General features: G+C 38.5%; 1 protein-coding gene across 3 annotated transcripts in view; it reads left to right on the top strand.

The window, feature by feature from the left end:
• The window catches only part of taok2a (TAO kinase 2a), a 31,863-nt gene extending 10,988 nt beyond the window's left edge, over positions 1-20,875 (top strand). For 2 of the 3 annotated variants that reach the window (XM_052139277.1, XM_052139279.1), the window contains exons 5-20: positions 1,191-1,236; positions 1,458-1,554; positions 1,703-1,816; positions 4,596-4,687; positions 5,587-5,680; positions 5,942-6,023; positions 6,401-6,568; positions 6,817-7,023; positions 7,116-7,244; positions 7,759-7,995; positions 9,492-9,620; positions 9,892-10,095; positions 10,857-11,096; positions 11,455-11,676; positions 13,541-13,723; positions 14,880-20,875. In XM_052139277.1, coding sequence (XP_051995237.1) covers positions 1,191-1,236; positions 1,458-1,554; positions 1,703-1,816; positions 4,596-4,687; positions 5,587-5,680; positions 5,942-6,023; positions 6,401-6,568; positions 6,817-7,023; positions 7,116-7,244; positions 7,759-7,995; positions 9,492-9,620; positions 9,892-10,095; positions 10,857-11,096; positions 11,455-11,676; positions 13,541-13,723; positions 14,880-15,773 — 3,138 coding nt within the window. In that variant the 3' untranslated portion in view covers positions 15,774-20,875. The remainder of the gene's footprint in view (positions 1-1,190; positions 1,237-1,457; positions 1,555-1,702; positions 1,817-4,595; positions 4,688-5,586; positions 5,681-5,941; positions 6,024-6,400; positions 6,569-6,816; positions 7,024-7,115; positions 7,245-7,758; positions 7,996-9,491; positions 9,621-9,891; positions 10,096-10,856; positions 11,097-11,454; positions 11,677-13,540; positions 13,724-14,879) is intronic. The other variant, XM_052139278.1, reaches the window with a different exon arrangement.
• Positions 20,876-20,954: the final 79 nt, after the last annotated feature.

The following is a 20,954-nucleotide window of genomic DNA, read 5'->3' as shown; positions in this document are numbered from 1 at the left end:
CCTCCACAAGTCTGTTTCAGTCTTGGGAGCCATTTCCAAATGCCTGAAGGTACCACATTCATCTGTACAACAGTAGTACGCAAGTATAAACACCATGGGACCACGCAGCCGTCATACCACTCAGGAAGGAGACGCATTCTGTCTCCTGCGAAAAATGCAAATTAATCCCAGAACAACAGCAAAGGACCTTTTTAAGATGCTGGAGGAAACAGTTAGACAAGTATCTATATCCACAGTAAAACAAGTTCTATACCGACATAACCTGAAAGGCTGCTCACCAAGGAAGAAGCCAGTGCTCCAAAACTGCCATAAAGCCAGACTGCAGTTTGCAAGTGCACATGGTTACAAAGATCTTACTTTTTGTAGAAATGCTCTCTGGTCTGATGAAACAAAATGAACTGTTTTGCCATAATGACCATCGTTATGTTTTGAAGGAAAACGGGTAAGACTTGCGAGCTGAAGAACACCATCCCAACCGTGAAGCACGGGGGTGGCAGCATCATGTTGTGGGGGTGCTCTGCTACAGGAGGGACTGGTGCACTTCACAAAATAGATGGCATCATGAGGAAGGAAAATTATGTGGATGTATTAAAGCAACATCTCAAGACATCAGCCAGGAAGTTAAAGCTTGGTTGCAAATGGGTCTTCCAAATAGACAATGACCCCAAGCATACCTCCAAAGTTGTAGCAAAATGGCTTAAGGACAACGATGTCAAGGTATTGGAGTGGCCATCACAAACCCCTTACCTCAGTCCGATAGAAAATTTGTGGGCAGCACTGAAAAAGCGTGTGCGAGCAAGGAGGCCTACAAACCTAACTCAGTTACACCAGTTCTGTCTCGAATTCCAGCAACTTATTGTGAGAATCTTTTTGAAAGCTACCCAAAACGCTTGACCCAAGTTTTACAATTTAAAGGCAATGCTACCAAATACTAACAAAGTGCACGTAAACTCACTGTGACCCATAGTGAATTTGACGAAAGCTATAAAAGCTGAAATAAATAATTTGCTTGCATTCTTAAAATAAAGTAGTGATCCTAACTGACCTAATACAGGGAATGTTTTCTATGATTAAATGTCAGGATTTGTGAGCTGATTTAAATGTATTTGGCTAAGGTATATGTAAACTTCTGACTGTGTGTGTGTGTGTTTGTCTGATGTGTGCTAATGTGTCTTGGTCTCTCCTATTAGCTGGTGATGGAATACTGTCTAGGATCAGCCTCTGATCTTTTAGAGGGTGAGTAGTCTTCCCTAGTTTCCAAATCACGTTGTAACTTTCCCTCAGCTGCCCTGTCTAAATTTTGTGGTTTCCATTTGTATCTCCTGTGCTCGCTTTTATATAAGCAATGTAATCAATTGATAGAGAAACATGCATGTATTGTTTAAAAATTGCCCTGGTCTGATCGGTATCATGATATTTTCCCACTGTGAAATATATATTATTTTTTTAACCTACAGTGCATAAGAAGCCTCTACAGGAGGTGGAAATAGCTGCTATTACCCATGGTGCACTTATGGGCCTTGCCTACCTTCACTCTCATAATATGATACACAGGTAAGACCATTGGTGTGCCCACTTTTCCTTTATTCTCGTTCTTACCTTCACATCTGCTTGGCTTTTAAATATATTGTGTGGCTTTTCTTTTGTCATTTCATCTCAGTTCGAAGTGCTGAAATATACACATTCTTTCTCTTTTTTCCAGAGATGTAAAGGCAGGTAATATTCTGCTAACTGAGCCCGGTCAGGTGAAGCTTGGAGATTTTGGTTCTGCCTCAATTGTTTCTCCTGCCAACTCTTTTGTGGGCACACCATACTGGTAAGTCACAACTAATAATTGTATATCTAAACTAGTGTAGCATTAAGGGCTGAAACGTGATTCGTTGACGTTATCGACAACGTTGACAATAAAAACATCGACAAACATTTTCGTTGTGAAATAGTAATTTGAACATAACTTGAGATCACATTAAACTCAAATGATGATGCGTGAGAGAAGCACTGCAGTTCGCGCCTGACTGAGGAGAGGAAGAATTACACAGCTCACAGTCCAGGTGCACTATAAACTTGCACAGCTTCAGGTGATGTAGATCGCAAAGTATGAGGGAATTATACAAAAATAAGAAAATCCAGAAGCACACTTGTTGTGGAATAAGCAGAGCTGGAGCTCTTTAAAGGAGACACACCAGCGTTACATCTTAAATGCATTTATATTTAATGCGTTATAGCTTTATTAAAGTTCAAATAATACGGAGCAGATCATGTAAAAACTATAAATTCCGAAACTGGCATTTCTCTGTGTGGTCAGTGCCTCTTCTGTGAGTTGCGTGAATGTCCTGATCTAAAGAGGAGAGATTGAAGCTGCACCCGGCTGAGGCACACTTTGGAATGGGGATGCTCATCCCTCGAGCGTGCACGCTTAATTCAGCTAAATTATAACGCGATTGCTCATGACATATTGAATCATAATAAATGTGTCACTGTGCATATCTTATCATGAAGGAAATTGACAATATGCAGCTATATTAATAAGAGTGAGATGTAACTTTCCCTCAGCTGCCCTGTCTAAATTTAGTGGTTTCCATTTGTATCTCCTGTGCTCGCTTTTATATAAGCAATGTAATCAATTGATAGTGAAACATGCAGGTATTGTGTAAAAATTGCCCTGGTCTGATCGGTATCATGATATTTTCCCACTGTGAAATATATATAATTTTTTTAACCTACAGTGCATAAGAAGCCTCTACAGGAGGTGGAAATAGCTGCTATTACACATGGTGCACTTATGGGCCTCACCTACGGTTTACCTGAGAACCACTAATAATGCTTGTCATGTCAACAATAATATATAATGATTCAGTTGTACCCATTTTCCCTTTTCTCACTGATCTTTAATTAAACTGATTGCTTTTAGTACTGTACTTTTAAGGCTTCTATATTTAAATAATTAGCACTTCACATGCAAACTGATCAAACTGAAATTCTGGATATGTTAATATGATGGATATGTAAATTTCTGATATGTTAAATTGCTTATGGTTGTGTTGTAAATACTGTGACGTAGAAGTGGGTGGCATCATGTAACCAAAATCATGTATCATGGAATAAGTAATTGTATGTCACTGCAATTGTATTTATCACCATTATTATTTTTGCTAAAAACTCAACTATGTGGTATTGCCTATTTTAATAATACAGATAATGCCAGATAAGTCTTGGCATTATTGTAAATGCAGTTTCACGTTATGTAACAAATGAAAGCTTAAGACTGTAAACTTTAAAACTACTATTATAAAATGATAGTTCTGAATCAAAATTTGATTGGATGATGATGACAACAAGTTGCGGTTGTCATGGTACAGTGTTTCCCTATGAGTTTTTTTTAACAATTGTTGAGTTTTGTCCACAAGCCTGCAATGCTGGATCAGTATTTACTCACATCAGTGGCTTACAACCACCTTAGAATCATTATAAATGGGTTATTCAAGTTCACCTTGTCATGTGTGTGTTTATTTACTGGGAGATTTTTACACTTTTTACTAGCTGTAGTAATAACTCAAATAATGAAATGCCTCTACACAGAAATTGACTTGCATTATTTTTATTAAATATAAGTACAAATAGACAATATAAACCAGGGGTGATTCTATGAATTCAGTATTAGGGGGCACAGCACCCAGTGACACTAAGATGTGTGCATTTAATGCACTCTGTTGCATATGGTGTTTTGTTTTTTAAACTGTGTTTTTACATCATTTAAGCTGGCCAGCTAATATTTGTTCAGAATACTGTCATTTTCTATTATAAACATTTATAAAGTTATACAAAAATATCTGAAATCGCTTGAAGAATACAGACAAACTATATTTGTAACTGATAATATTAAGTGTAGTGAATTAACCTTAGATTTGTTCATTAATTCTTCCAACAACTATCTCACCTTGTTGAAAGAGATTACTGAAGTAAACAAACAACATACGCCTCCTCTCCTTCAGCCAGTCAACAGATCCTGATCGAAACTTGTTCAGTGAAGGGGAATATTCGTTTAGTGGGTCAAACCAATTATAGGCTCCTTCACAGCCTACACTCAAAAGCTATTGGTTTGCGCTATAGTTAGTCTTTACAGGCATGAAAAGCCACCAAAGCAGTCTCATACTTCAAAATAGAGCACATTGGCCTTGAAAGGGAGAGACATCAGTGAAGGAAAAATATGAGTCAGTTTATGGAGGTGAACTAGAATGATTTGTTCACTTAAAAGATTTATTCAAAAAGACAGATTAATTTACGAATGAAACATCACTACTGCACATAGTGTAAAAAGCACGTAGATGACTGGCACTTGCAAGCATTGTCAAGAATTTCCTGGTAGCATTGCGGTGCGCCACTGCTGAATGCATACAGGGTAAACACTGCTGTAAATACTGGACCATCATACTGCCCAGCCCTACTGTGACCTGATTTTGCAGCTTAGTTTATAGAAATGATCTGGGTGGACTGGTAGGAAGCTTTGCGTTGTGAGCATCAAAGTATGTCTACTCTATTTTAAGTAAGAACTAAAGCATATGAGTATCAATGACACTTTCAACCCTTGTGTGCAGGATGGCCCCAGAGGTGATCCTGGCAATGGACGAGGGAGAATACGAGGGTAAGGTGGACGTCTGGTCTCTGGGCATCACCTGCATCGAACTAGGTTTGTGTTATGTTGGAATTGCCCCATGACTGTCCACCTCCTACCGACCCCTGAAGCTTAAGGTCATCTCTGCTATTAAGTTGGTGTATTTAGGCCAGCGTGTTTCAATGCTTTTGAGTCTGTGTTGTGCTTATGTCTCTTGCTTGGGAAAGGGATTTGGGTTTAAGTGTCTAAGCTGCTTTGGGTTGTACACTAACTTCACTCCATCTCACCCTCTCTTACTGTCGTTCTCACCCTCCCAGCATTTTCATCTTTTCTCTCATTTCATCTATGCCTCTAGGTCTTTTTATTTTTAAATAAAAATGTATCCCTAATTGTTGCCACTCATCCTTTCTTTTTCTTTTCTTTTTGATTTTAATTTGAGCCCCTTTTTCTCCCCAATTTGGAATGACCAATTCCAACTACTTAGTAGGTCTTTGTGGTGGTGCGGTTACTCACCTCAATCTGGGTGTAGGAGGACAAGTCTCAGGTGTCTCTGCTTCTGTGACAGTCAATTTACTTCTGAAACAGTCAATCTGTGCATCTTATCACGTGGCTTGTCTGTGCATGACACCGTGGAGACTCCTATAGCATGTGGAGGCTCATGCTACGCTCCACGATCCATGCCCAACTTACTACGCGCCCCATTGAGAGTGAGAACCATTTATCATGACCATGAGGAGGTTACCCCATGTGACGCTACTCTCCCTAGCAACCGGGTCAATTTGGTTGCTTAGGAGACCTGGCTGGAGTCTCTCAGCACGCCCTAGATTCAAACTCACGACTCCAGGGGTGATAGTTGCCGTCAAACTCTCTGAGCTACCCAGGCCCCCGTGTCAATCATCTTATCTAAATTAAACCTTTTCTATGCCTATCTGCTATGTTTTTATATTAATCTCTCTTTGTTATTCACTCTCTAGCGGAAAGGAAGCCGCCCTTGTTCAATATGAATGCTATGAGTGCCTTATATCACATTGCGCAAAACGAAAGCCCTGTCCTGGCATCAAACCACTGGTGAGAACTTTGATCTATTTATTTTATTTTTTATTAATCCTTTTTGGTCTTTATCAACTATTGAAGTTTTATCCCATTTTCTTGTATTTCTTTCTCCTATATTTGGTATCAACTTAATAGTTTTTCTATTTTTGTGGATTTCTTTGTTTTATGGTTAATTTGAACAATATGGTTAATTGTTTTCCTTAAAAGTGAAATTTTCAGTATGTTTGTGCTTTTTATATGTCTAACATCCTTTTCCTCTCTCTCTCTTTAATGCAGGTCGGACTACTTCCGTAACTTTGTGGACTCTTGCCTTCAAAAGATCCCTCAGGACAGGCCTACCTCAGATGTGCTGCTCAATGTAAGACATAAAAACTTCTGAAAAAGTCAATCCGTGCATCTTATCACGTGGCTCGCTGTGCATGACACCGTGGAGACTCCCAGCATGTGGAGGCTCATGCTACTCTCTGCGATCCATGCCCAACTTACTACGCACCCCATTGAGAGTGAGAACCATTTATATTGACCATGAGGAGGTTAACCCATGTGACTCTACCCTCCCTAGCAGACATAAAAACATAACCCCCACACACACACACTAGCTCGTCATTCACTTATTCACACATTCTCTGCCTTACATTTGTGACAGCCCTAATTCTAGCTCATTAATCTAGTCACACGTTCTGTCTATCAACCTCTGTGGTTCATAAATTATATTTACACTTTCTCCCTTTGCAGCACCATTTCCTGTGCCGAGAGCGCCCCCATTCTGTAGTGATGGATCTGATTACGCGCACCAAAGACGCTGTGCGTGAGCTGGACAACCTGCAGTATAGGAAAATGAAGAAGATCCTCTTTCAGGAAACGCACAACGGCCCTACACAGGAGGGTGGAGAGGAGGAAGAGGTACCTCTCTTGCTCTCTCTCTCGATCCTTATGGCTAACTCCATATGTCCTTTCAAAGGCTCATCAATAGTTTTCTTTCTGTTTTTATCCATCCCTCTAGTTTAGTGCCTTCTATTAGTATTCCTATTTTAATACTAGTATTGTTTTTTGTTATAATTGTCCTTTTGTGCTGTTTCTTTACTCTATTATTTACGTTATTCTAATAGATTGGGAAAATTAAAGACTTATTTTTTCTTGCCTTTTTGTAGGATGCAGAGCAGTACCTCTTGCAGACGGGCACAGTGAACAGTATGGAGAGCTCTCACTCTGTGCCGTCCATGTCTATCAGCGCCAGCTCTCAAAGTTCCTCAGTCAACAGCCTGGCTGACGGGTCAGATGACAGCGTTGAGATGGCCATGATGCAGGAGGGAGAACAGACAGTCACCTCAAACAGCTCCATCATTCACCGCCCCACTGTACGTAGTCCTTAGCTTTACTATTGCAATATATTTATTCCTTAACTTCTTTATTTTGTTTATTTCTTCTTAATTTTCTGTATGTCTGTCAGGCTCGTGATAACATCTACGATGACCCATATCAGCCAGAGATGGAGTCGCCACAGCAGCCGTCATCAGCTGCACGGAGGAGGGTGCATCGGAACCGAGACCATTTTGCTACAATCCGGACCGCTTCTCTGGTGAGCACTTGTCTTGACATACCCAGAGTCCACATTTGCAGCCACATTATCAAGCGTTGGCTGTGGCTCAGGTGATAGAGCAGGTTGGCCACTAATCGCAGGGTTGACAGTTAAATTCCTGGCCCACATGACTCCACATGCCGAAGTGTTCTTGGGCAAGACACTGAACCCCAAGTTGCTCCCAATGCCAGACTAGTGCCTTGCATGGCAGCTCTACCGTGTGTGTGTGTGTGTGTGTGTGTGTGTGTGTGTGTGTGTGTGTGTGTGTGTGTGTGTGTGTGTGTGTGTGTGAATGGGTGAACAGCGTAAATCGCTTTGAAACTGCTACGGTAAAAAAAAAGCCATTTACCATTATAACACAGCACATACCGGTGGCTGGTGTTGACTAATACCAGATCCAGGTAGAATCTGCAGACTTTTTCCCATTCTCCAGGAGATAGCATTCTTATATTCATATAGCTATTCATATCTTAAATTAGGATAAACAACACTCACTCTTCTTTTCTCTGTGCAGGTGACCCGTCAGATTCAGGAGCATGAACAGGGCTCAGCCCTGAGGGAGCAGATGTCTGGGTACAAGCGCATGAGGAGACAGCACCAGAAACAGCTGCTGGCTCTAGAGAACAAACTCAAGGCAGAGATGGATGAACACCAGCTCAGACTGGACAAAGAGCTGGAGACCCAGAGAAACAACTTCGGCAGTGAAGCCGATAAGCTGAGTAAGAAACACCAGGCCATCCTGGAAAAAGAGGTGAGAAAGACATGTTTTATTAAATAAACACTGTTCGCAGCCCTTTTTACTTCTGTAATGTGGTTTATTTATGAGGGCAACAGGATATTCAACAAGAGAAAATGTATGGTAGGATTTCATTTTATCCATTAGGAATTGATTGGAATTATTAATTCTGGGTATTGCGCACCAGAATGGAGTCACCATTAATGGAGTAGGGATGTAAAAAAAAAAAACCTTTGTGACGTCAGCTGAAGAGTCATTGCAGAGGTGATAGAAGTTGCGTTTCATTAAAAGATTACAAAGAGACACCGTTTTTGTTTGGAATACAGTAGCACTGATTTAATCGTGCAAAATAAGACCTTGAATCAGCATTTAAAAAGTAAAAAGGGTCTGTTTTGATTTCAAATTTAGATTTTTTTTATTGACTTTTTGTATGAAATGAGGATGATTGGCAGAACCAGTGTTAATCTCGTCAAAGGAATCACTAACGAAGCGCAAGTTGATGGGTTTTTTTTGTCAACGATAATGAGTATGAGATGAAAAATATAGATTTTATTAAAGCATATGGTTTACGAAAATGACAAGAAATAATACTGCAAGATGTAAACAGAAGCAGCATCTAGAGGAACATCTGTTTATAGAATAAGATGTTATACATGGATTCATCTAATCCGATAATTTGTGGATATCCCTGCTTGAGCTGCATGAGTTGAAAATGCTTAACGCCGGCAAAATGCTGCTTTAAAACGGGTTAATACTTCAATCAAATGTCCTGTTTGTACTTGAGATTAATCACTATATCCACAACATATATGTAATATTACAACTTACATCTGCACAGACAATTAAGCGAATGAACAGGTGAATTTGAACTAAATTAGGCGCTAGTCGTAATATGTGTAACTTGTGTTGTGAACACGCTGTTTCCATTCAAAAAAACAAAAAACACCCTACACTGAGTACACTGATTGCAATATCCTAAAAAGAGTAAGCGTGGAAAATTATTATTACCAATCTCTAAAACATGAAGGATTCAAAATACAGCAGATTAACTTCTAAAGAGTAGCTTATAATTCAGTATATCAAAACACTTTATTGTCACACGACCATACGCACAAGTGCAACAGTGGGTATATTCATTATATGCTATTATTTCAGCTTAGGTTTTCACCACAACAGTTGTGCAGTATTTTGTATGCAGCCTTTTATATTTTTGATACATTTTTAAATCAAGAATGTTATTTTGCACATTCAAACTCATATTATTTTCGTTGACTAAAATATGCCAATTTAGTCAGAGTAAAGCTGAATAAAATGAATGAATATAACATTACGAAATATTTAGTAGTTTTAAGGGAGATTTTCGTCAAAGACTAACCTGTTCAATTAACACTTGGCAGAACTTGTAAAATCATAATGTGGATTTTTGTGTAGTTGTGTTTTGAATTGGTATTTTTATTGTTATTATTGGAAAATGATTGATGTTTATCTACAGTATATTTATCCGTTTTCAGATTAAGGCTGCTCAGGCTGAAGAGAAGAAGTTTCAGCAGCACATACTGAACCAGCAGAAGAAAGAACTCAATAGCTTGCTTGACTCCCAGAAACGCCAGTACAGACAACGCAAGGACCAGCTTAAAGAGGTATACACACTTTACTCAGAGCTTCATAATTATGATGTGGTTCTCAACTGGTGGGTGTTGACCCAAAATAAGAAGCAAGTCTATTCTGAACAGGTCATGGACAGGAGGGCAAAACAATGCTAAATGCCAATGATATTATATAAACCGCAACAAAGAACACATGTCTGCTGACTTACGCTTTCCTCTACTGTATCCATTACATATTCATCTACCCCATAACCTCTTTATCACAACACTTTTTTAACCCTGAAATCCTTCCCCATGGCAACAGGAGCTGAGTGAGAACCAGTCCACACCGAAGCGAGAGAAGCAGGAATGGTTGGTGAGGCAGAAGGAGTGTATGCAGCAGATCCAGGCTGAGGAAGAGGCTTCTTTATTACGGCGGCAGAGGCAGTATTACGAGCTGCAGTGCCGACAGTATAAAAGGAAGATGCTGCTAGCAAGACACAATCTGGAACAGGACCTGCTCAGAGAGGTGAGGCAGACATGTGCCAACTACATAACCTGTACATGATGTTATTGATGTAGCCTAAAATCATTACATCCACTGACAGCGCTTAGGATCATGAAAACATGTTTAACTAAATAGTACATAAATAAACAGCAATGATGTCGATGTTGGAGTTGCTGTTGTGTTCAGGTCGAAAGCTGTATTGCATTGTCAGTGCTGTCTTTTTTGGTACACAACGATATCATCAGGAGCTGACTGGGACTAAAAAGTGACCCTTTCTAGGCCAGAGCGGCCCACATCGCACCACACCATAACACACCGCCTCATTGATTTCATTTTCCAGCTTAATTTACTTTGAAAATAAAAAAAAACATTAATATTGACTGCTAGTCGTGAAAATGGGCCCCACCGATGTACCGATCCTAACTGGCTGATTTCATGACTGTGATTCAGTTAGCTAGTTGTGTGTAAAACTTTACCGAACTGCATGCATTTTTTATTAAAAGGCACCTGATCATCTGGATGTAAAACAGAGGCTAAATATAGAAAATTTCTCAAAATATTATATTATAATATAAATATATATTATTTGTCAATATGGTGTTTTTTTCCAATAAATATCAAGATTACTAATTTTCCAGCCATACATTTATTATTGGCCACCGTACTCTCTACATATAGGTAATAGCAATTGAAAGCCCCTTATCGATTGATGACCACTTCATAGTATCAACTAAATCACATTTTCTACTCATTTATTTGGTCTTTTTTTTTTCTGCCTGTAGGATCTGAATAAGCGTCAGACCCAGAAGGATCTGGAGTGTGCTATGCTGTTGAGACATCACGAGACCACTCAGGAGCTTGAGTTCAGGCAGCTGGCAATGGTCCAGCGCACTCGGGCCGACCTGATCCGTACGCAGCACCAAAGCGAACTTGCCAATCAAATGGAGTACAATAAGAGGCGTGAGCAAGAGCTTCGTCAGAAACACGGCGTGGAGGTCCGCCAGCAACCCAAGTGTTTGAAGGTGAGGCTGTCTTACAAATGAATTAATCTATCTAAATTAAAATTCAGGAATTAAACGTGGAATTTGAAAGGATTTCTCAGTTCTGAATGGTGCTCAAACCTGATGTATGCTACAGGATGTTTGTTTAAGAAAAGAAAGGAGTTAAAAGAGCGTGTCATTTATCGCGGTTGTAAGGGTGAGATACCACAAATGAGTTCAGTTGAATCCAACCGTCTAAGTACATTCATAGTCCCACACCTGTATAAACATTCCAAAGATGTTAATACAAGGCCTGATGTTGTGAAGAGGTTTGTTTAATAAGTTGTTGAATTGAGTTATCAAATATACGGTTTCAGTCATATGTGTTTTGTTCTCTCAGACAAAAGAGCTGCAGATCAAACGTCAGTTTCAAGACACCTGTAAAATTCAGACACGGCAGTACAAAGCTCTGCGGAACCACCTGCTGGAGACCACGCCCAAATCAGAGCATAAGACTGTCCTGAAGAGACTCAAAGAGGAGCAAACACGTAAACTGGCCATCCTGGCTGAGCAGTACGACCATTCCATCAAAGACATGATGTCCACACAGGCTGTGAGTAAGGCAAGGACTTTAATGCATTGTTTCACATTCACTGCCACACACTCTTAATATGGTGGAGATAAATGGAGTAATGCATGTATACAAACTAGAGCTGTCAGAATTTACACGTTAACGCATGGGTTTATTTTGAAAAGTTTAACTCGTAAATTTTTCTTAATCGCGATTAATGCATTTATCGTTAAAAGAGCATACACCAGCATAGACACCTGTGGGGAGAGCGGAACCTTTGTAATGTGTCTGCCTGGAGTCATCACACTGATGCACACACCACAAACATGCACACACAACAGCATTTCCATATCAGTGATAAAAAATGATGGGAATCAAGTATTTTTCAGCCTATGTAAGGCACATTTGAATTACAACAGAAGCACGCCAATTCTTAACTATCACCAAGACTCCGAATGTTTTTGTCTGCAAGCACTTTTCATGTGGAGTTCACATTGAGGCTGGTGCTAACACCCTGACTCAAATCATGAACAGGACTTCATGATTCCTAGTGGTGCACCAATCAGGAAATTTGAGGCTGATACCGATCTCCAATTTTTTAACACCGATCGGCCGATACCATTTCTTTTTTTTGGTGTGTGCCCTTTGCCACACATTGTACATATTGTACAGTCATAATGTTTATGACCCACACAGTTAAATTACGGTAACACTTTACAAAAAGTTTTATTTGTTAACATTATTTAACAATATTTCTGTAACATGAACTAATGAACTTAAATGTTAGTTTTTGATTTAGATTGGTGGCCTATCGATCCATGCACCCCTAATGATTGCTGTAACAAAGTGGATAGCCACAGTCTACTGGCAGATTAATTGTTTGGAGAATGAGAGTTTAAGATATTTAATGCCCAATGCAATGAACACTAAACCTATGTTCTTTCAATTAGTCAACTTCCCACTTAGACTTTGGGCAATGTTTAATGTTGCATGAATTGGTGCAATTTTAGTGCAATCTTTATACTGTGGAATGTTTTATTTGGAAATGTTAATAAAGCATTATATTGTTTTGTTTTCGTTCCTAAGATGGAAATAAATGCATTTTGACAGCAAAAGAAGTGTGTATATATAGTGTCAAATTTCAGCACTTTTAGATTCTGCGATTTAATCACTATTAACTACAAAAAATATTGTGCGATTAATCACGATTTAATATTTTAATCGACTGACAGCACTAATTCAAACACATGCATGGTTGATACTCATAAAAATGTCAAGAACATGTCCAGATCACACATCAAAATCAAAATTATGAAAGATAATTTTTTGCATAAAGAGAATGAAACCCATTTTTAGGAATGTTACTTAATGTTAATAGAATTGTAACTTTTTCATGACAATTAAGCACATTTCTCTTGCAATTTCTCATTACAATAATGAGTCTGGACAGATTGTTCCCAATGATAATTCTCATTTCTGTAATATGGTGTTGTTTTTTTGTTTGTTTGTTTTTAAATGGCATGAAAACATATGATTAATGTCATGATTTACAGGCAGGACAACAAATAATTTGTATGTAATATGTAACATAGTTTTTTTTCTGCGTTACAAGATAAATTAGTTAATATATTTTTGCGTTATGGTAATGACAATAGGTTGAGGAAATGTGCTTTATTTTCATGAAAGTGATGTCGCAATGACTTAAAATAAAGTCTTAATTTTCTCAAACTAGGCTTTGTGCAAAATAAAGGCATAATTTCTTTCTTTCTTTGGAATATGGGGTGCAATATGATCGGGACATTTTCTTCACTTGTTTTGAGAGATTCAACCATATATTGAAAGTCTCCACATTAGACCTTAACCCCTTCATTGGCTGCTTCTCTACTGAAAGCCTGCCTTTTTGCTTGCCCAACAGTTGCGATTGGATGAGACGCAGGAGGAGGAGTACAGAGGGCTCCGCATGCAACTGCAGCAGGAATTGGAGCTTCTGAATGCCTATCAGAGCAAAATAAAGATGCATACCGATACACAACATGATAGAGAGGCCAAAGACCTGGAACAGAGGGTGTCTATACGAAGAGCTCTACTTGAACAGAGGGTACGAGAAAGATAAAGGGATTTAAAATGAATGGATGGATGGATGGATTGTATGAATATACAGTGTATGAATGTGTGTTTACGTGAGCATGTTTGTGCATTGGTGTTATGTATGGTTGTCTTTGGGTGTGTAGAGAAGGTAAGATTAAAAGGTCTAGAAGGGATGTTGAGAAGTTTGTGTCCAAAACCTAGTGACCTGCTTTGCTGTCTTTTGCCTACAATAGCAGTTGCCTTCTAATTCAGCATCCTAACTGAAACAGAACCCTTATAAGTGACTGACAGAGACTCGACTGACCATTTATTTAAAAAGTTCAAAAATTATATGGCACACAAATATAAAAAGTCAGCTTTTTTTATAGATTCAGCTGTTTTATTGCTACTTTTAAGTATTATATTAAGTAATTAAGTCAAATTATATTTATAATCAACATTTATTTTGCTTTGTCAGCCATCTAAAATCTTGTCCTAATTTATGGTCTTGCTTTCCTTAGAATTTGGTCAAGTAAAGGTATTTTAGAATGCAACATAATTATGTTTTGTTTTTGAAGAATGCCAATGATACCTTAAAGGATTAAATGAACCCCGATATCATCAGTAATATAATTCTCATCATTTACTCTCCCTCATCCCCCATCTCATATGTTTTTGACTTTCTTCTGCTGAACACGAACAACAATTTTTTTAGAAGAATATCTCGGCTCTGTAGGTCCATACAATGTAAGTGGATGGTGATCAGAACTTTGAAACTCCAAAAAGCACATAAAGGCAACATAAAAGTAATCCAAATAACTTCAGTGTTTTAATCCATGTCTTCTAAAGTGCCATGATAGGTGTGGGTGAATGTGAGAGTGGAGACTTATAGTAAAAAAAAAATCTCACCCACACCCATCATATCGCTTCTGAAGACATGCACCATTTAACTGCCTTTTAAATGCTTTTTGCACCTTCATATTCCGGCCACTATTCACTTGCATTGTTTGGACCTACAGAGCTGAGGATATTCTTCTAAAAAGCTTTGTGTTCAGCACAAGTCAAGACAGAAAGTCATGCATGGCATGAGGGAGTAAATGATGAGAGAATTAAAAATTTTAATTTAAAATTCCTTTAAAATGCTGATTATTACTTTTTCTTTCTGTTACCATTTTGTTCCTCTTCAGATTGAGGAGGAGATGTTGTCTCTGCAGAATGAGCGTTCTGAGCGGATACGGGCACTGCTTGAGCATCAGGCTCGAGAAATAGAGTCCTTTGACTCAGAGAGCATGCGTCTGGGATTCAGCAACATGGCTTTGAGCGGCATCCCTGCTGAGGCTTACAACCAGGGTTACCCCAACCCTCCTTCCTCAGGGCCTGGGGGCTGGCCATCCCGTCCTGTACCCCGCTCGGGCAGCCAGTGGAGCCACGGAGTCCAAAACTCAGTGGCGCCCCCCTCTTGGCGAAGTCAGAACAGTACAGCCGGATTCAGCCGAGGGGAGCAGGTTTCCATTCGCGAGAGAGATCGAGAAAGGGATTTAGAAGGGATGGGTGCCCGAGGCCTTCCCGGCTCGCGCTCTTCTGCTTCACCTGCATCATCATCATCATCAGCCTCATCCTCGCATCATCACCTCCGGTACCTGCCGCAACAGTACCACCACCAGAGCACACCTCATCTGTACCGCGATAGCCGAGAGAGAGATTGGGCGAGTGGGGGAGGAGGAAGTGGAGGGAGTCACCATTCATCTTCATCCTCCTCTCATGGCCACCCACATCACTATTCTTCCCATGCCTCTGCCCAATCCCTTGCCCTCCTCCCTCCACCTCCTCCTCCTCCACCCATCTCACTTTCCTCCTGCTCTCCTCCTTCATCCTCATCCTCTTCCTCCTTTCAAAGTGGCTATGGAGGAAGGGGGGAGGGATTGTCTGTGAGGGGCCCCAGCTTGATGGCTCTCAGAAACAGTCCGGGGCCCCTTCGGAGGACCGCCTCAGGCAGAGGGGCAGGTGGGGATGGAGGTTTGAGTCGGAGTACATCGGTGACATCGCACATCTCAAATGGATCCCACCTCTCTTACTCATAGAGGGTCAGGCAGGAAGTTCAGATGGTGCACTTGAACATATGGGGTGGTATTAGAGTTTAAAGTATGGCTTCACGTTAAAGGAAATACTTCACCCAAAAATTTAAATTCTGTCATTTACTTCAAGCCTGTATGCCTGGCTTGCACCTTTTTTCCTATACAATGAAAGTCAATGGTAACTAACATTCTGTCAAACATCTTTTGTGTTCCTCAGAATGTCATATAGGTTTTGAACTACAAGAGAGTGAGTAAATGATGACAGAATTTTATTTTTTTGGTGAACTTTCCCTTTAGGAGTTTAGGAGGGGAGAAATTGTTGTACTTAAGGGGAAAGGCCTTTATGTAGCTCATTTAAAAGTTAAACAGGGAGGTGAGAGTGAGGATCATTTTACTTTTAGCATTTTTTAAATGGGAACCCCTTTACTTAAAAGATGATAGATCTCAGGGCTACCAAGGTATATGGATTTAGAAGGGCTCATGGTTTAGATTGGCAATAGAAAATAAAGGAGAGAAATATGTTAATAGATGTACTGTAACAGGAACAGAAAGGTATAATGTCAAGTGTGTGGGAGGAAAGGGATTAGAATAGCATTAGTGATGCCAGTACTGTAGATTGGGCTCATCATCCACAGGTTCATTTTAGTTTTAAATTTTACTTGTAAAACGTGACACAAAACCCTTTTGAGTTCTGCTACTTCCAACTTTCACACATAATAGTTTACGATTTGGATCTGATTCTGAACACTTTTTCAGATTTTACATTAAGCTTATTCCTGAATCAAATGAAGCTGAATTTATTTAGGTCAGTTTGATTCTAGACTGATTTTCTCCTAAATGAACTAGTTCTCCCAAAAATGAAAATTCTGTCACCATCATTTCGATCCAAACCACCATTATATTTTTTTTCCATGAAACACAAAAAGGAAGAATTTTTATGCAACTTTTTTTCATACAATAACAGACCATGATGACCACATCTGTCAAGCTGTGCTTGTACGTTAGCTTTGAGAAACAGACAGAAATGAAGGTTATTACTGAAAAAATCATGCCTCTTTGATGCAACTGTCAAAAATCATTGTCAGTGCTGTTTTGATATCAATGATTTCAATCCTTGCACATCAGTGCACTTTTTTTAATCTGAACATGAACGTAAATTAGAATTTATGGCATGGGTGCTGAAGATGAAGACTCTGTTCCTCACACTAGATTTGGCATATTGACAACTTGCGTATGGACTACTTTAAAGTGAATAGTTCACCCAAAAATGAAAGTTTTCTCATCATTTACTACTCATGCCAACCCAGATGTGTATGACTTTCTTCTGCAGCACACAAAGTTTTAGAAGAATATCTCAACTCTTTTGGTCCTTACAATGGAATTATTATTATTATTATTATTATTTTACTATGTGTAAGTAGAAATTTATGGTTAAAAAAAAAAAAGGATTTAAATATTTATCTGTTCCCACCCACTCCATCATACCACATAAGAAGACATGGTTTAAACCACTGGAGTCTTGGATTGGATTACATGGATTACTTTAATGTGGTCTTTGTGTGATATTTTTTATTTATTTTTATTTATTTTGGAGCTTCAAAGGTCCGATCACTTCCATTGTAAGGAACAAAAGAGTTATTCTGTTAAAATCCATTGTGTTCTGCAGGAGAAAGAAAGTCATACACATCTGGGGTGGCATGAGGGTAAGTAAATTATGATAATAATGACGATTTAATGGTTCTATTTGATTTTTGTATCTTTACAAACTGGGGTCACTATGAACTGACATTGTATGGAAAAGAGCTGCGTAAAGGTTCTTCCAAACTTTTCCTTTTGTGTTCCATAGAAAAAATAACCACATATGGGTTTAGAGCAACATAAGTTTGAGTGAATAATGATTTTTCTTTTTCATTTTTGGGTTGAAGAATTCTTGAAATCTGTCTGATAAGCATCCTTTTGAGTATTTGTGAGCTAGGAGATGAGTCCTACTTATGTCAGTTTAACTACTAATGGGAGCAGAGAGCGCAAGTCGGATGCAATAGAAAGGTGTTGTAGCATGTGCAGAAACTTGTTTCAGGGAGCAAATGGTGATTAAACTGAATTCTTTGTAATTATGTAGATAGTACTAAAACAATAGTAGCCTGTCGGTAATGGTTTTTAAACTATACATTTGTTTTTGTGTCAAGGTCATGAGGCAGGTTTTTATTAGTTCAAAATTATTTTGTATTCTGTATGTTTCTTTTTTAAACGATGCCATACATGTCATACTGCCATCTAGAGGCTCAGCTGACCTAAAGCAACTCCGCCCCCTGTCCTTATAAGGACAAGCTGCCAATAAGTTGCAGTTAGTTTTAACTGGGTTATAATTTAGTATCTGTTTTTTAGAATGGATGTGATAAGAGATTAAACCTGGCTAGGTGAAAAAGCCATCTCATTGACTCTCAATAAATGCAGACTGTGTAAATATGATGTACATGTCCATAAGAGAGATGTCACAATTCCGTGCACGAGGCTGATGTACAGAGACCATTTGTATACAAACATGCACAACAGACGTTTATATAAGACATTTGAGAATATACAGTATGTGTATAAATACATCACCTGTCATAAGATATTTCCTTGGTCAACCCGTTTGATCTATATTGTACTTATACAATGTGTGTGTATATACAAGCACTAACAACTGTATAGGGTAATAATTTTGCTATGTGAATCGGAAAGTGAGGCAAAAAATAGATACTGTTGTTATAATTACACCTACTACTGCCGCTGTAATATTTGTCTTGTACACTAATTTTGTTATTGTTCTTTTTACTAAAATTTTTTCTTTCCTTTTTAAGACAGTTTTTTTATTTTAAATTGATGCTTACCACTTGGTGGGAAATGTGCAGTGTCCCAGTGAAGTTTTTAAGTCTTGTTTTAGAAAGGAAACAAATATATTAAAAGACTACCCATCCCAGCATTTCTTGTTAAATCTCAGGGTAGGAGTCTATTGTGCAGTACATCAGGAGAGTAGTATTTTAGAGCCAGTATTCAACTTGTACAATTTAAAGACAAAATTTTAGCAGTATAGGACATTTCAAGACTACTGTAAATTCTCAAACCCCGCCAAATCCAGAAAGTTTTCTCCCCTTCATTTTATGCCCTAATGCATTGTTTCTTTTACGCATTATGGCTTTGTTAATGCACAAAACTGACAAACACAACTGTTTACATTAAAAACCAATTTCTCCAGCATACCCACAAAAGCAGAATGGTGAAACATAGGACAGACTTTGCCTATTATATTATTTTCCCTTGGGAAAACTGAACTTCTCTGCGCTCCCACACTGCCAGCTCTCTTTAGACACCAGCGTTCACTAGGACTCTGTCTCGCTCTCCTTAACCAAGGAGACATGCAGTACCTCACTTTCCTGTGCCTGGCCAATCACTTCTCACTCCGATTCAGTGTTCCTTTTATTCCTTTTCCATTTTCCCACACTTTTTTCCCCATCATATTATTCCAATGTCCTTGGTCATTAATGTTTATGGACTGAAGAGGAGGAATAAAATCGACACCTCAGCCTAACTGTAGCTATGGGCCAACATGTAATGTGTTTACAGCTAAACATGCTGGATTCTTAGTGTATCCTCTTGAGGGGGTGTTTCTTTAGAGACTTGAGATGTGGTAAAGGTATGAGTTGCTGAATGCATTATCCTGCAGTGTTTGAATGGTCGGAGACATCAGGGTGGAGATGAAACTGATATCTGAAAATAAGTGTGTGTGTATAAATTAGATTGTGATGTTAGAAAGGGGGTGATGGGGAGAATGTTTTTCCCGAGAACTGTATTGCTCAGAAAAAAGGCCAAATTACATTCAGGTGAATTCACAAGTACAGAAGAACACATGGGCTATAGAACTTGTACAGAAAATGGTTAACAAGTCATTAAAACATATGAATGTTATCTATCTTGTGTGATCCATTATCATTTGTTGTTAATGCCTCAAACCTGTTCTCTGAAGGGCGAGAATGCACATCTGGCATGTACTGTCACCAAGGTGATGCTGTAGGAAGAGGAAAGACAGACAGTTACCATAGAGACAAAGGCAATACTAAGTGGTTATTACTGGTTGCTTGCCAAAAGTACATGTTGGTTCTGTTTTAGGGCTATTTTTAGTTCCAGTTACAAAACCTCATTTATGTGGTATTCCACAGTTTTTCCAGTAATGTTCTTGTTCAAAGGGTACTGTTATTACATTTCCATCTAATAGAACAAGATATCTTTCAGTTCAAATTTCTATAAAAGGCGAATGGAAAGAGTTTGTTGAAGGGTTTTTTTGGTATATGCTAATCATAATGGATCTATAGGTGAAAATGATTACTTAAGCTTTTGAAAAATAACACTTGTAAATCTTACAGTATTATGGATACTTTCTTGGATTATTTCCCCCCTATTTAAGCCTGGAAATGATAAAAATTGTAAGAATTTTGAGGACTTAAACTTTGACAAATGAAAAGAGATTTTTGATTCTGGAATATTTCTAGGTCAATAAATTCAGTTTTGAGCAAACTTTTGACATTGATCATGTTATTTTAGTAAAAACAATTAGGGGGGTATTTTTCACTAGTTGTCTCAGACTTTTGGCCCTCGCTCTGGTATAAATGGTCCTCTATGCACTTCATAAGTTTGTTTTCAACCCTTGCCGATTCCCCCATAAAATTGCTATTAGATTATAGCCACTGATTTAATTAAGCCAGGGGTTTTCAAACTGGGGTCTGGGTCTGCAGAAAAGTTCAGAGTAGACAAATGCAAAAAATCTATTTCAAAAACACATGACTGTTTCTAAAGACTGGAAATAATTAACTTATTTAATTATATTAACAGCCACAGTTTCTCATCACCACTGTCACTTTTAGCTTGCTCATTGGGAGTTGTAAATATTTATTGTGAAACACTATATATTTCTTCAGATTTATGTATCTAACATCAATATTGAGTAAAAAAAAAAAAACAAGCTGAGATTATACCCAAAAATTGAGGTTATAGTGGGGCACTTACTGTACAATTGTAGTGAATGGGGGGCAATTTTTGGAGGGTTTAAAAGCAGAAATGTGAAGCTTATAATTTAATAAAAGCATTTACATTAATTATTTTGTTACACTGCGTATTATTTGAGCAGTAGTTTAAATCATTTTTTCAGTT

Source organism: Xyrauchen texanus, chromosome 12 (genome assembly GCF_025860055.1).
Source record: "Xyrauchen texanus isolate HMW12.3.18 chromosome 12, RBS_HiC_50CHRs, whole genome shotgun sequence".
Lineage (NCBI taxonomy): Eukaryota > Metazoa > Chordata > Actinopteri > Cypriniformes > Catostomidae > Xyrauchen > Xyrauchen texanus.
The sequence above is the reverse complement of the archived record's forward strand: the minus strand, read 5'-3'. Positions and strand labels throughout refer to the sequence as shown.